This window comes from Lepisosteus platostomus, chromosome 17, assembly GCF_059453375.1.
Source record: "Lepisosteus platostomus isolate fLepPlt1 chromosome 17, fLepPlt1.hap1, whole genome shotgun sequence".
Lineage (NCBI taxonomy): Eukaryota > Metazoa > Chordata > Actinopteri > Semionotiformes > Lepisosteidae > Lepisosteus > Lepisosteus platostomus.
The window spans coordinates 7,270,996-7,286,699 of NC_142627.1; the positions used below are offsets into that span (position 1 = coordinate 7,270,996).

General features: G+C 40.6%; 1 protein-coding gene across 1 annotated transcript in view; it reads left to right on the forward strand.

Annotated features, from left to right (window-relative positions):
* slc30a6 (solute carrier family 30 member 6) overlaps window positions 1–15,033 on the forward strand; it is a 48,792-nt gene extending 33,759 nt beyond the window's left edge. Inside the window, exons 10-15 of the mRNA XM_088610415.1 lie at window positions 3,920–3,968; window positions 8,243–8,362; window positions 10,616–10,718; window positions 11,274–11,321; window positions 12,214–12,282; window positions 13,833–15,033. Coding sequence (XP_088466541.1) covers window positions 3,920–3,968; window positions 8,243–8,362; window positions 10,616–10,718; window positions 11,274–11,321; window positions 12,214–12,282; window positions 13,833–14,384 — 941 coding nt within the window. The 3' untranslated portion in view covers window positions 14,385–15,033. The remainder of the gene's footprint in view (window positions 1–3,919; window positions 3,969–8,242; window positions 8,363–10,615; window positions 10,719–11,273; window positions 11,322–12,213; window positions 12,283–13,832) is intronic.
* Window positions 15,034–15,704: the final 671 nt, after the last annotated feature.

A 15,704-nucleotide genomic window follows, 5' to 3' on the forward strand; every position in this document is an offset into this window, starting at 1 on the left:
TATGTTATGATCCCCCATTATACACATACATTATACACAGGAGAGCTTACCTAGCGGGTCAGCAGGGTAATTGGCCTTGTCCTTTCGTGAAGTGCCCTTGCCTGAGGGCCCGGGTTCTTCCCATCATTGTATCCAGGTGATGCCTACTGACAGTGTAGCCTGGGCACCCTGTACTCCACCACTGTCTGCTCTGGCTGCAGGCTGTGCTCCGGACATGTATCTCGCTCCTATTACATAGTCCCGCTGCTGTAACAAATCTGTGCAACAGTAGGGACTGTCTCTGCTGTCTAGGACCTTGTGTTGTGGACAGCAAAGTCCACATTGATTACATGTAAGGAGAGGATGGGGTACTTGTTCCCATGCCTAAAGTGGAACCGTCACATATCTCATTTTGGCTTCACATCAAGGTTTTCAGTCCATGGAGGGGCTGGGCTCCCTGTTCTTTTTTTGTTCTATCAGTGCTCTCAAATGTCTGAATGTCATTGTAGCACCCTCCAAACACATTGGGACAGCAAAGTCAAAACTGTTGTAACTCAGTAGTTCCATAATCAATAAGGATTAATGAGCCACTTCCAGCGGTGACCATATGTGCCCAATCCGTGACCCTTCCTCTGCCGTGCTAGATGTGCTCAGAAATACATGGATGATCCAGGAGAGTTTTATGGGCAGATGAGACCAAGATAAGCCTATGTCAAAGTGTTGGGAAGGTTAGTATGTAGAGAAAGAAATTAACTGCAGATATTCCAAAGAACACAACCTTGTCTGTGGAGTACAGTATGTGTGAAGTACGAGCAGCACTGTCTGAGGTACGAGGGGCCAGATCCAGAGTATAAGCTCTCATGGAGACACCTGTGCTGAGAGGAGAGGTGTGAGTCCCAGGGGCAGACAAGGAGAGAGTGGTCTTCCAGGACGTCAGTGCCACCCTCCCAAGCGAAAAGAACTCTGCCAGTCAGACGCCTCAGACAGGAGTGAGAGGGCAGTTCTTTTCCCTCGCCACACTCCCAGATAGATTGGCCGATAAACAGAAGATCTCTCTCCCCGAAGAAAAGGAGATAAGTCAAGCTGTGGAAGCTGCTGTCAGGGGTCTGGCTTCTGAGGAGTTAAAAAGAAAGAGGGAAGTCTGCCAGCAGAAAGAAAAGGCGATTGCCTGGAGACCCGCTGAGCAAAAGAGAGGTGGATAGCAGGAGGGCATTGCATTCAGATGCCCGTAATCTGCAGCCTCCAGACAGGAATCACAATACTAGACCACAGAGAGAGAAGTCCCGCTGAGAGCAGGCCCAGACTGAACACGAACCTGAGAGATTCCCTAGAAGTGGACAGAAAGAGACCTATAGTCATTCCTGGGATTAGTTTAAGAGAGCCAGCCCAGCACAGAGTCAAAACAGAGTGTCACAGAAGGGTGAACACTTGGTATGGGGCTCGGTGCGACTCAGGCTTGTGGAAGGATGTACAGTCTCCCAGGGTTCATGGAGCCCCCAAGACCATAGAAATCAATCCAAGCACAGATCAGCTCAAGCACTGCAGAGGAATTCAGGTAGTCAGGGAGCCGCACGTTGCAGGCAATGAGCCAAAGTCTGAGAAGTCAGATGCCTGTGCCTGTTGATGACCTGTGACTTTTCTAAACTGGTAATGTCCAGTCTTGGTAGTGTATAGAAAAGCCAAGTTGCAGTATTATAGATGGCCCAATCTCCTGTACTTAGGCCATGATGGAAATGCTGAAAAAAATATCAACCAACCTGTGCTATTGAGCACCAAATCAAAGAGCTATGTACAAAGCATCATAATTGTTTGGGGGCTATGTACCATCATTTGCAGGTAACCTGCTATGTGTTTTGTTGAAGGAAGGTTTTAAAGATGACCCCAAGTCAGAGTTTTTGTTAAAGGTTTAATTAAAGGTTTGTGTAGGACTTGATTTTTCACAGCCACATCACTCTGCAACTCACAAATGGTAACCCACTGAAGCTCAGCAGGTGTGAGCCTGGTCAGTACCTGGATGGAGACCTCCTGGGAAAAACTAAGGCTTCTGCTGGAAGAGGTGTTAGTGGGGCCAGCAGGGGGCGCTCACCCTGCGGTCCATGTGGGTCCTAATGCCCCAGTATAGTGACAGGGACACTATACTGTAAACAGGCGCCGTCTTTCGGATGAGACGTAAAACCGAGGTCCTGACTCTCTGTGGTCATTAAAAATCCCAGGGCTTTTCTCGAAAAGAGTAGGGGTGTCCTGGCCAAATTTCCCATTGGCCCTTACCAATCATGGCCTCCTAATAATCCCCATCTATGAGTTGGCTACATTACTCTGCTCTCCTCCCCACTGATAGCTGATGTGTGGTGAGCGTTCTGGCGCACTATGGCTGCCGTCGCATCATCCAGGTGGGGCTGCACATTGGTGGTGGTGGAGGGGATCCCCATTACCTGTAAAGCGCTTTGAGTGGAGTGTTCAGAAAAGCACTATATAAGTGTAAGCAATTCTTAATTATTATTATTATTATTAAAACAGTACCACTAATGTAGGTGGTGTTTTTAGAGTGAGATTGAAAATATCCTTGGCTGAGGCAGTTAGCACCTTAACCTGAAGAACAACCTGTCTTTTGTATACACACATTTAGAATCTGATGTTTTACATTTTTCAGTTTTCTAATAATTGTTATTCAGCTAATAACGATATGCACATGTGACAGATTGAAAGATATAATTTCTTTTCATAGAGTACATATAAATCCTAAATGTCTATTGTCATCTGCAGCTGTGCATTGTGAATTTTAGAATTTTATTTTATATTGTGAAGATGCATAGTCTAGGTCTCCTGGTTTTAATTTGTTTTAGATATCATATGAAAAACAAATTGTCTACGAGTCGAGAACATGATAACGCAGGTGGTCAGTTTTTCAATTAATAATTTTCTGTGGCAGGTGTTCTCCAAAAATTGGATCCAAAAAACAGACCAAGTCTCAGTTCAGCCTCTTAGTCCAAAAGCTTTTCCATTGTGTTTACTTTAAAGTAAACGTTCTTCTCTCCCATTTAAACCTTGCAGTTAGCTGCTATGGGAACAATCTGTCAAAGAGGCCACTGTCTGAGAAGAAACATTTCAGTTGATTTCGTCGTGTGTGGGTTTTGTTTGTGTTTGAGTTCAAGTGTTTGAAAGTCTGTGTTGTGGAATGTTAAAGCCGGGACATGCTGTATTAGTAATTCGTCAGAAAATAACCAAACTACACGTGTGTATTTGGTGAGGGGTTGGGCAGTGGCCACCTGATGGCACGTTTGTGCCTCATAGGCCTTCTTGAGATGAACTGGCTTGTAGTTAATGCCTTTTAAAGGGGCTCGCTGGCTTAGTGTAATTGTAGAGCCTACCAGTCTCAATCTGTGCTGAGATTGAGGGCGAACAGGTGGGAAGTACATTCCACTTATTAAGAGAAGGATAAAGAAAGCCTGTTCTGGATTTGAGAATCATTCAGAGCTCTTCCCCAATGACAAGTTAGTTACCCAAGTTCCTAGAAAGGACCTCCCCCCCCCATTCACACCTTCATACTTTAACAGCTCAAATACTATTAATCTCTCTTCTCTTCATATCTCTTTTACATACATATTTACAGAGTATAATATCAGAGTAGCAAATAATAATAATAGAGTACATGTTGTCAGCTCAACACCAGCTCTGCGGTTGACTGAATAAGAAAACGGTATTTTCTTTACTCTTTACATTAAACACTTGGCAGTAGTTTTACTAAAAGCTGGTAATGTAACTTATACTGATGGTTGATTGCAGTTAAGAGCTGTTTGCATGGTCAAAGGGCACAATCTCCTGTTACAGCTGCAAGAATAGCAGCCATTGCAGGCATGTATACGGCTCGGGCGGGGGGTCCGATGTAGTTTGTCGATGCAGATGTGTAACTTGTATCCTTCTGGTTTGTGTTCCTCACCAGCTGCCAGCACCAGCTGGCTTCAAGAGCACGTAGCGGACCTGAGCCGCAGGTAAGACCTGACTTTTGATTACTAACCTCCTCGCTACTGACCACTGGAGTGTTTAAACTCACTGTGTGTTGGTGTAAGCCACTTCCCGGCCAGCCAGTATCTCAGAATGAGCTAAAGATATGAAACTTTTTGTATTTTTACTGTTGTGATTTCTTGCAATCACAATTCTGGTTTGACAAGAAGTCTGAAATGTATAGTGGTGCCATACAGTGAATGATAGGAGTAACCAGCGATCAAAGTGGTATATTGATATACCCGTATCACTACAGTAATATTGTAGCTGATTTTAAGTTTCTGTGGATGTTATTTTTTGCATTTTAATGTTTTAAGGTGTCATTGTACAGTAGATGAGTAGAAATGAGTTTTCTATGCTGTCAGTTTGTGTATTTTTTCAACAGCCTGCTGTAGTTTTTTAAAATCTTTTACTCAGCATCATTGTGGCATTTGTTAAAGTTCAGGTATATTATAGCGACAGCGAACTTATATAGTTTTCCTGATCAAATGGAAATGCCATTTCTTGTTTTTTGTACCCTTAATGAGTTAATGAAAAGATGAGCAAGAGGCAGAAGTGGTCCCAGCTGTCCATCTCAGCTGATAATTGAAGGGAAACTAGAAATCAAAAGGCATATTGCTTTGTTCCAAAGTAATGTGTGGGTTATGTAACAGAATAGAAGTCTGTCCCAAAATATTGAGAGGTGATTCACTTAATTCTCTGCCCACTTCTCAGTGCTCTGCAAAATAAAGACACTCTGCTCCTGTGCACTCATCCTGAAACTCAGTGTTTCCCTAAATTATTTTTTTCTCCAGCTGAGAATAGAAAGATCACTGTGCAAATTATCTGCCTTCTGCCCTCTTCCCAGTTTGTTGAAAAGTGTATTGTGACAGGATCACTGTAAAAATTGCAATTAACTAGACAAAACCACACTTAACCGTGACTTCTGTATCATCGCACATTAAGAAAAAAAAAACTGCCAGGACAAGTGGAGTTCATTACGTAAAGGAAAATAATTGGAGCAAAATTCAGAATGACTAGAAACATGGCTTTTTCTTACAGTGGGTAGTGCTTTCTAAAGAACAGCCGCTCATGCACGTATACAGCAATCGCATTTGCCAAGGGGCACAATAATGTTAGCTCGTAAAGTTATGTAAGAAGAAGGATGAGAAATAGAAGAATTTCTCAGCAGGCAAGGGAAGGTCGTTCCCTGGTTTGACCCAGGCATTTCCTGTAAGTGCCCGGGTTCACCCCCTACCTGCAGTGTACTGGCTACAGTGAGGTCTGGATGAGGTCTGCATTGGTGTGTAATTGCATCCAGCTTAGATTTGGAATACAAAGGTGAGGTGAAATCCCCAAAAGTAATATTCCCAGGGTGGGCAGCATGGTGGCGTGACTGGAAGAGCTGTTCCCTCACTCCTCCTGCTTCTTGGGTTCGCTTCTGTCTGGGTAAATGAGCCCGTCTGAATTAATAATAATAATTATAATAATAATAATAATAATGTTGGTTTATTAGCCCTATACAATTTCTTGCATTAGGAATTCGTCTTTTCGCATACCCCAGCTTTTCTCCATGGAGACACAGACACACAGACAGGGAGAAGCTTGGGGTCAGAGAGCAGGGTCTGCCATTGTACAGCACCCCTGGAGCAGTTGGGGTTAAGGGCCTGACTCAGGGGCCCAACGAAGTAGGATCCCTCTGCCGGCTGCGGGATTTGAACCGGCAACCTTCCAGTCACAGGCGCAGATCCTTAGCCACAGAGCCACCGCTCCACCCCAATTGACCTTAGTCTGCTTGTGCAAGAGAGTGCCCTTTGGGGCACTGGCTCCCTATAGCCCTCTGTGGATGGATGGATTATTCCCAGAGCTGCCCGTAACTTTCAAACTGCCAGCTTCACATGAGAAGCTGTATTTTTAAATGATGCCCTCGTTAACAAATCCAGTGCGGTGAGTTTGGGCGCGTCACTGCAGCGCCTGGTTGGGGCCATCCTGCGGTTCTTTTTTTTACTCCTTAGCTCGGGATCATCTGTTACTCTGCTGAGGAAAACAAAGCTGTCGTCTTGAGATCACAAGATTATCTCAGGGTTTCTGGAAAATGGTAGTTTTCTGTTTCACTTTTCAGTGATGTACATGTATAATGCATTGCCTTGGAAGGACCAGAGCCAACATTAGTCATGCTGTAGTATGCGTAAGGACACAATCTTGTCACAGTTTTCCACAGGTAGATATTTGTAATTTAGTCTGTTTTTTATGTCTCCCACTCTAATATGTGTTAGGGCTCACAAAATGCAAATTGTATTTGTCACTTTGATGTTGACTATTGAAATTTGAATTTCACAGTGAGCTACATAAGTAATAAGTAATTCAGTATTTTGTACATAGTATACAAACTGTTTTATTACAAAATACCTAGTTGAAATATACGTCAGTGACATGTTGGGATCTGTTGTGATTTGTAGTGGCTGAATAGAGGAATACTGGATTCAAATTAGAGTGGGAATTAGATAAAATGTAATAATGAAGAGTTTTGTATTTTCCTTTCTTTCCTCTTTTATTTTCATTGCAAATTTTATTACGTTAACAGCAGCTGCCATGTGTTATTGAGAAGCCTTGTGCCAGAACAGGGTCAGATTTGTAATTTTTCCACCAAAATTGATGGGTGTTGAGGAGAACATAAGGTTACAGGTGATACGGATACTGGTTTTAGATGAGGCTTGTTTTAAGTTTGGCGCAAATAAGTTTGGAATAGAATTTGTTGCGAGGGAATTCATTGTTTCCTTGAACTGGCTTTTTGTTAATTTTATTAACTCAGCATTTAACCAGTCAGGATGGTTTTGAAGCAATAAAACCTGCCATCATCATTTATTTAACTTCATTATACGTTTAATTTTTTATGCCCACCAGTGATGAAAAGATTGTTTCTTCCCTATACTACAGGCTTTAGGCAGGAAATCCAGTGTTTGGTTTTGTCAGTGTAATCCTACATTTTATGTATTAGACCACAGAGATTAGAACACAGTCTCTGTTGCATTCAAAACAATCCACAAATGTACTTAAGAGAAAAAAAATGGCTTGACCTCAAGTAACTGCATTTCTGCACAATATACAGATTGTGCAAACAAAAACACTGCTGGTTAAATTAGAATTCATCTTTGTCTAAATTATATCAATGGACTGAAAGACTATTATTGAATTGGATAGTAATCCATTAATATAAGAATAAACTATTAATATCCAAATACAGGTTAAACTGTATTTGGCTCTCCTATACCTTGAGTTGTTTTAAGATAATAAATATAGTCTGTTAATACATTTAGACAGTTGCTGTACCTGGTCTGATTTTAGATTGAAAATGTTCTTTATTGTATTTTATCTTTTATTATCCAAAGAAATATCTGCACTATGTTGCTTTCAAAGAAATCCATCCTATTCAACAATAAGAAGATGAAACTTAATGCTTCCTGCTATGATAATTGTTCTGATCTTTTTTTTCCCAAATAAATTCTCTGTGCAGTTAAAATCTATTATACATATAAATGTGAGTACATGCATATCTTTATTTTATATGAATTACTAGATAAGGATTTGTTGTGCATCTTAACTTCAGATTGACAGCAGCACCAGTGAAGCTCTTGAATAAACACACAAAATGTTCTCCTCAGTAGTCACAGCAGAAATAAAGCCTTTCATTTTTTATGAAAGCCTATCCTGACAAGTGAGTTACTTATTCTTAACTGTCTAAACAGAGCGTGTCTGCATGAATAAGCATTACGCCTCATGCTTGTTGGAACTGAGGGAGGAAACAAGAAGCAAAGCTTAGCTTGGTGCTCGAGATATTAGTGCTAAACGTGGTTTCTCTGTAGACAATTGTCCTTCAGAAAGAATGTGAAGGTGATAGTGTAGCAGGGCTGTGAAAATATTGTTATAACAGCGTTTTTTCTGTATTGGAGGGAGAAGCATCAGGTGTTTGAAATTATTGTTTTCAGTTTGTAGTCAGATGTAAATTATACAGTAGAACTCTGAAGAACCTATTCTCTTTTTATAGCAAGGGGGAGACAGAGTCTAATAAGGATAGCAGACAGATCAGACAATGAATAGTTATATACTGTATGTTGATACATATTGCAATATGTCATGGGATGACCATACACATGTATTTTTGTGTCATCGTGATTTTTGTTATTTTCCTGTAACCCCACTCAATCTACAGTAGGTGATACAGATTTAATGTTACCAAACTGTACTGTCTTGAAGCCGTCTTATACTTTGGATTTCCCTTCAGTTTGTGTGGGATTATCCCTGGGCTGAGCAGCGTGCTGCTTCCACGGATGAACCCTTTCGTGCTGATAGACCTGGCGGGGGCCTTGGCTCTCTGTATTACCTATATGCTCATCGAGATCAAGTGAGTGACTTATTTACTCTTTTCCTTGTCAGGGCTGCCGGTGCTGAAAATGTTTCTGCTTCACATCACAAGAAATACAGAAAACAAATAAGAGTTATCCAGGGACTGCAGCATCTCCTGTTAGGGACATGGTCCCCAAGGCTATTGGAGAAATATCTCCAAAAAAACAGTCTGTACTAAAGGAGGATAGAACAAGTAAAGGTTTATTCCATGATAAAAAACAGAGACACAATGTTTCGGCTCTGGAGCCTTCTTCACACCTGAAGGACACACCTGAAGGACACACCTGAAGGACACACCTGAAGAAGGCTCCACAGCCAAACGTGGTCTCTTTTCCTTTCAGCCTGGAATAAACCTTTACTTGTTCCTTTGCAATCTACGCATGCTGACGCAGCTGCTTACTAGAACCCAGTTAGATTCCTTATATCAAAAAATCTTATAGTAAGCTTATAGTAATTTGTGGATTTTATTATTGTGATTTGAGATCAGAACATGTTGAAGATGAAATCCAAATGTAGTCAGGTCCATGTTCCAGTGGTATTGGTATATTTTTGTGTTATTTACTAGAACCTTGCTTTAGTTTTCTCATTTGCCTTCTGAATATTTGTTTAAAAATCAAACCCAAGTGGAATGTGTATTATTAGATATCCTTTATTTGAATATGTATGGTATTGGAACGTCTGTGTAGCATTTAATGTGATGTGCTTGGAGCTGCTTATAAGCAACAGATCACAGAACAAAAATGAAGAAGGCATTCAGCAACGAACGTAAAGGACGTTTTGAGTTGCCTTATTGAAATGTCTGTTTGTTGTAAATGTCTAGTAACACTGCATACGTTTGTGAGTAAAAGATTTTTAAAGCTCCTTCTAGTTCAACTTCCAGTCTTCCTAAGAAGTGGGTGTAAGTTCAGGATACTGAACAGCTCAAGCACTTTCTTAAGCCAGTAATCTGAATCACTGGACAAAAACACCACATTACGAACAGAGCTTTTTACAGGATTTTAGCTCTAGTCGATCCTATTTTTTTCGTTATTCATTATTTTCAAAGTGGATTCAGAAGTCCTCTTTGTTTAATCCTAACCAGTACTTTGTAAATAAATATCTAAAGCTTGTTACACATTAAAAATCTGATTACCAATAATTTTATATCCACATTCAGCTTATTTATAGACATTTATACATAGATCTGAGGAAGTCATTCCTACACAGGAACACTGCTAAGGTATTGTTAGCTGAATCACTTTACAGTACTACAGTATATATCGTAAACATTTAAGGCTTTCTTACCAGTTTTGGTAATATTCTTAAAATGGATGTTCCTTTGTGGGGATAGCATTATATTTATATTATTAATGTTGTAACTGTGAATTCTGTCCACAATGATTTAGAATGAATTTCATGTTTCATGTTTTGTTTGTAGCGTAATTGCCAATGGAATAATAACTCACATTCTGTTACAAAAGAGGAAGAAAAGAAACCAAACCTGAAAATGTTAAAATTGTAAAGACATGCAGAACATGCAAGTGTTAAGTCACATTTTGACTTTCTTCAGGTCTACCAATGCCTGAGTATAATTGATATAACTTCAAGTTATCTCAAGGGTAGTCAATATATTGTTTTTAATTTTCACAAGGACCAAAAACAATTACACAATGTATAATTCTAAAACTTTAACAAGGACCAGTCATTAGTTGACTTCACAGCAGATTTCACAGGAAAATCAAGGTGTAAACAATGAATATTTCTTATGTAATGTTATTATTAACTTGGGATATCTGAAAACACTACATAGCTCCCAGCAATGAACTGTATCTAATACTACTACAAAACTCCGTAAGCAAGATACATTCAGAGAAACTTGGTCAGTCCAGTATCATAGTTTAAACCACACTGTGTACTTTTTAGATCAAGAAAATCCATGTAGATTTTCACTGTAGGCTGCTTTAAGTCAGCAGCCAAGCGAGATTAGAATAGTTTATTAGCAGCACACAAATTTGTCAATGAAGCAGGATGTTGAGCCTGTAAAAAAGGGCTTGCCACAGGGAAGTTTAAATATTTTTTACTACACAATTACAAACAGTGCTTTTGTGTTGAAGTTGCTGATTGGTTGTAAGGGCATATTGTAAATTTCGAGGACGCGAAAGAAGGCACACTGCATTCACATAAACCATGCAAAACAGAAGAACTTGATAGGATCCTGTTTTTTTGGTAACAGGGCTTGTAATTATCTTTCTCCCCACTGTTTTGGTTGCAGTAATTACTACGCTGTGGACACGGCTACGGCAGTCGCCATTGCTTTAATGACATTCGGTACCATGTACCCCATGAGTGTCTACAGTGGAAAGGTGCTCCTCCAGGTAAGAATATTTAGACAGCAGGAAAGGCTCTTGATTTTTCAATATTAACCAGTCTGAGAAATTGGGACTGCAGTTCCCCTTTGATGACTTTTTGAGCAACATTTGTCTGCAGGTACAACCTGTGACACATTCCAGACTTGATTTGTCTTGTAGAAAATAGAGTTTCATCTCCCTGCCAATAAACATAAATATATAAAGAAACTAATGATTGATTGATCTAAACTATTGTAAATCATCATTCCACTCACTGAGTTTCTACCACAGGTTACAAATCAGATGACATGCAGCTTTAGTAATATTATTGTCATTATTATTTGAAGATGTATTTCTTTAAAACCTCCAGTGTTTGCAGAAGAACATGCTAGATGCTATGTCTTATGTAATTGCATACATCATATCTGTGGCATTTAAAGCAGTTCCCAATGTAAAGGTCAGCTTCTCCAATAATATCATGACCTTAGTAGTTCAGGACAGGTTTGAAACCAGCTTCATGTGTGTAATCTCTCTTAAGTAACTGTGCAGAGTGTGCTCACATCCTGCTGTGTTTCATTTTAGACAACACCTTCACATGTCATTGGACAGCTGGATAAATTACTGAGGGAGGTAGGTGAATTAACCGGGAAATTATGGAAACCCTAAAATGCTACACGTCTGTTTAATGATCAAAATCGACATCAGAGATAGCCGAGGTCAATAACTCAGTCATGTAAGGAGTGTCTTAATATTGTTAATTATTGTTTGTACATTCAACTTAATCATTTGTGCAAGGTGACTTACACTTAACATGTATGAGATATATGTAATGGATCTTTATGAACTTCATGCATTTTGGAGTGCAGCAGTCAGAAAATAGCTCAAAAATCCCTGATAGCATAAATGTAATGTGTCTGGCAGTGAAGCAGAAATACAAATTAAGATGCAATATGGGCAACCAAAGTAAATGAAATAATACAGCACATTGGAAAAATGGAATAAATACGGTTATGCATCTCAGAGCTTTATTATTGTAATTATTATTGTCTAAGAGACTACTTTTCACGCCATTTAGACATGGGGACCGTGAGGCTCGTCAGAGAGAGTTATGCTTTTTAAAATACAAAGTGCTCAAGATGGCATTTATGCAAAAGTTTTACTACTAATGCTGACTTTAGTGGGTCTATCTATGTTTTTCTATGGAACATTTTTTTCAAAATACATCACGCCTGTGGCATACATGAAGATCATTCCAGTAAATAGAAGTCGGATCTGAGTTTTTGTCTTTTTTTTATCTGAGGTTTTAGTACCCGGGATCTGGAGGCAGATGTAATTGTGTGAGGTCTGTTCCTTTGCAGGAGTACAGCACAAGTCTGCAGCTTGTCAGCAATCTGTTGATAATTTATGGGATTATGTCATTATCAAGCAGGTTGTAGCAAAGACCTTCAGTAAATTCATATGATGGTATGGACTGTTGATGCAGGTGAAGTCAATTCAGTTTTTATATTTACTTGCATTGCAGGTGTCAACTCTTGATGGTGTTTTGGAGGTTCGGAATGAGCACTTTTGGACAGTCGGTTTCGGGTCTCTGGTAGGTCCAATTCTCCAGAGTTGGCTTGTGGGTGCGTTGGGTTGGGTTTTTTCTCGTTGAGGCAAACGAAAAACATTGGAAATGCAAGAAGCAAATTTGAAGTACAGTATTTGTGTGGCTGATATGGCACATTGGATTGGATTGGTTTTTATTATTTTTGTGCCTTGATATCCAGGAACCTCTGCTGGCTGTACAGCACTGTGACCACTGAACTATTGTTATTTTTACCAGCCAGTTAACAGCTGGCTGTATTCCCTGTCTAAATTTCTTCTAAGTTGTGCTTCCACATTCAAGCTGATAATGTCCAGGAGCATAGTACATTACATCTATGCTGTGCTATGTCACATTGTTATTATAAAGTGCCTTTGCATTTCCCTGCTTTCTTAAAACATAACCACAACTGGCAACTGTGTTTGATAACTTTTGTAAGACCACTGGGCTCTGATGCAGTGCAAAAAAACATTAAACTTAACAAATAATTTTTGTTGCTTTTAATACTTACTACACTCAGAAATCAGATCATCTGATCTCAGGGTTCTCAATTGAATCTGCTAATGGGATGGAAATTTTCTTTTAATACAAAAATGGTCACATAAAGCATTTTGTTGGCTGAGGAGCTGCTCTGAATTACTTTGCAGAAATATCAGCAAGCAAATATACATGTAGTGTATTTTTCCAGGGGAGAGCAGCTCAGCTGTTGTCTCTGTTAGATAGAGGGTTTCTTTCAAGGCCTGCTAAGTAAGAACAATTGTCCTCATCCAAGAACCTTTGCTTCTGTGCCAGGGGTGATCTGAAGTTTGCTCTGGGGAGGGAGCTGAAGTCTCTTGTTTCAGGGCTGAAGGAAATCTACAACATTTACTTCAAAATGAACGCCTTTAAAGCTGAATGGGTTTTTTAACCCTGCTTTGTTAAAAGGGTAGAGCTTTTAATTGCCTTTGATGTGCTGTGGGATTTCTGATAAATGTGCCTCAGCCCAGAAGTCTTCTGACTTTTATCTGGAAAACACTCTCTGTATTCATTTGAAGTTTTCCCACAGCCGGTCATGATGGGCACAGCTATATCCCTGACGGCTCACTGTTCTGTTACCACATTATGCGCTAACGCTATAGTGAAAATATCAGGTAGTGTTTGAGGGCTACTTATGTCTAGCACTTCATTCATTTATTATGGTTTCGTGTTATTTATCACTTTAATTTAATGGATAGTTTCCATATCGCTTGGCTCTTTCAGCCAATGGGACTGAGCAGACTGCTCAGGAGCTGATTGACATAATGCAGTAGGGATGAGGTTTAGTTCTGCTTGGTGTTCATCAAAATCTGGGTCTCATATGTACCCCATGACCTCATTTGCTTCCAGACTATAATACCCTGTTTTCTCTTAGACTAGAATGTAGCGGATCGAAACAGCAACACATTGAATAGGAAATATAATGACAGATGACAAAAGACAGATTCACTGGGGGATCTTTATATTCCTTCAGTGCTTTCTTGCCTCTCTTGTCTATTCTTTGCCGCTGTGGCTCACATCCTTCAACCCGCCTGTGTTCCCAGGCTGGCTCGGTGCACGTCCGGATCCGCCGAGACGCCAACGAGCAGCTGGTTCTCGCCCACGTGACCACCCGCCTCTCCACCCTGGTCTCCACGCTGACGGTGCAGATCTTCAAGGATGACTGGATCAGGCCTTCCCTGATGACGGGAGCCCTGCCCGCGGGCGTACTGCACCCCTCCGAGTACGGCAGCCTGCCCCCACTGCCGCCGGCCCGGCCTGGCGGGGAGCCGGAGCCCCTCACCTCCACCCCCGCCAAGCCCAGCAGCCCGCCCCCCGAGTTCTCCTTCAACACGCCGGGAAGGAACATCAACCCGGTGCTCCTGGCCAGCTCCCAGAACAGTCGGCCTTACGCCATGGGCCTTGGCTATGGGCCAGCGCCCTACAATAGCGCCTTCAGCCATGGCTTGGGAAGGGCGGGGAGCGGACTGGGATTGGGGATGGCGATGGGGCCTGGAGTGGGATCAGGACAGGGGCTCAGAACTGGCTTTACTGGTGCCCCCAACAGATACGGCATGAATCCTACCATGGGACAGTTTGGGCAATACAGACCCTGATCTGCACAAAAAGGACAACAGATGGACAGCACACTGTATCTGCTTTCAGGGGACTGACACTCCCCTTCTTGGTATTAAAAGGGGGTTTTGTATTCTGATTTCTTTTGTACTGTTATTATTTCTGGAAACTGAACAGTATTTTAGAAGAAGAAAGTGTTCAAACATACATCCTGTTCAGCCTCTTCCAGTGAGTGGCTTATTCAAGAAAACAAATGAACCTCTTGTTGTGCTGTTGTGTATAACAATACTAACTAACGCAGTGCTGTCTGGGGTACGTTCACTGGTGAGGGGAAAGTGGTGCCCATGAAATGTGCTTGTTCTTGTGTTTTGCAGAGGACGTAATATAAGAGGTGTGATTCAGGGACAGTTTTTTGTGTCAGACCACTTAATTGTTCTCTTCGTCTGTAAGAATCTGTTCGGATGTATGGTTACACCCTTTACAATGACACAGTTTGATAAAAAAAGGAGAAAATGACCTTATGGCAAACAGATCTTGACTTGGAATCATGCTGTTGTCAGTGACCTCAAAAAAATAAACCTACATTGTAACTACATTCTTAGTCTATATCTCCATAAAATACAGATATCATAGTCATCTTTCAATATGCCAATATTAAAACTCTAATATTAAAGTGATTTGTTCATGTTTTTCCGATCTTTGTTATTTTTACATTTTTGAAGGTTCTCTAAGGTTACACCACAAAATTTCTATGTTCTTAATTTTACAAGGTTTTACTGTAGCAAGCCAGAACTTTAATCTTTACCACTTTTGCAGTTCTCGGCTTATAACGTCAGTAAACATGTCAAAACAGAATTGTCTTAATCGGTCCATTCAGTTGCTCTAAAAAAAAATGTCTAAGAGCTGTGAGTATAATTTCTGCATTTCAGGTTTTAAGAGAACATTTCCAACTGTAAACATTTATTTTGCATAGGAGCACTACCTAAACTGACAGCCCCCTGACAGGGACAGAGATGTTCATCTGAGTATATGGAAATGAAAATGACCCACACCTCTAACTTTCCAGACAAGTGATTAACATGGTCTGACCATGTTTTTTTGTACCATGTGCTGCAAACTTTCTTTGTCAAAGCCAGAACTCCTCAAGAGCTTTTTATCTGTTCACAGAAGGTCAGTGAATTGTATTTCTATTTGTGTTACTGTGCAACTAAGGCTTTCTAACATAGGCTGCACATAAAAAAAAAATATTCTTGGCTTAAATCACAGATCTGTACCTGAGAGGATCAGATTTTGAGCAGATATTTGGTTTAGTGGTGTACACTCTGATTTACGGTTCATTGTGAATCAATGGCCAGAGACTT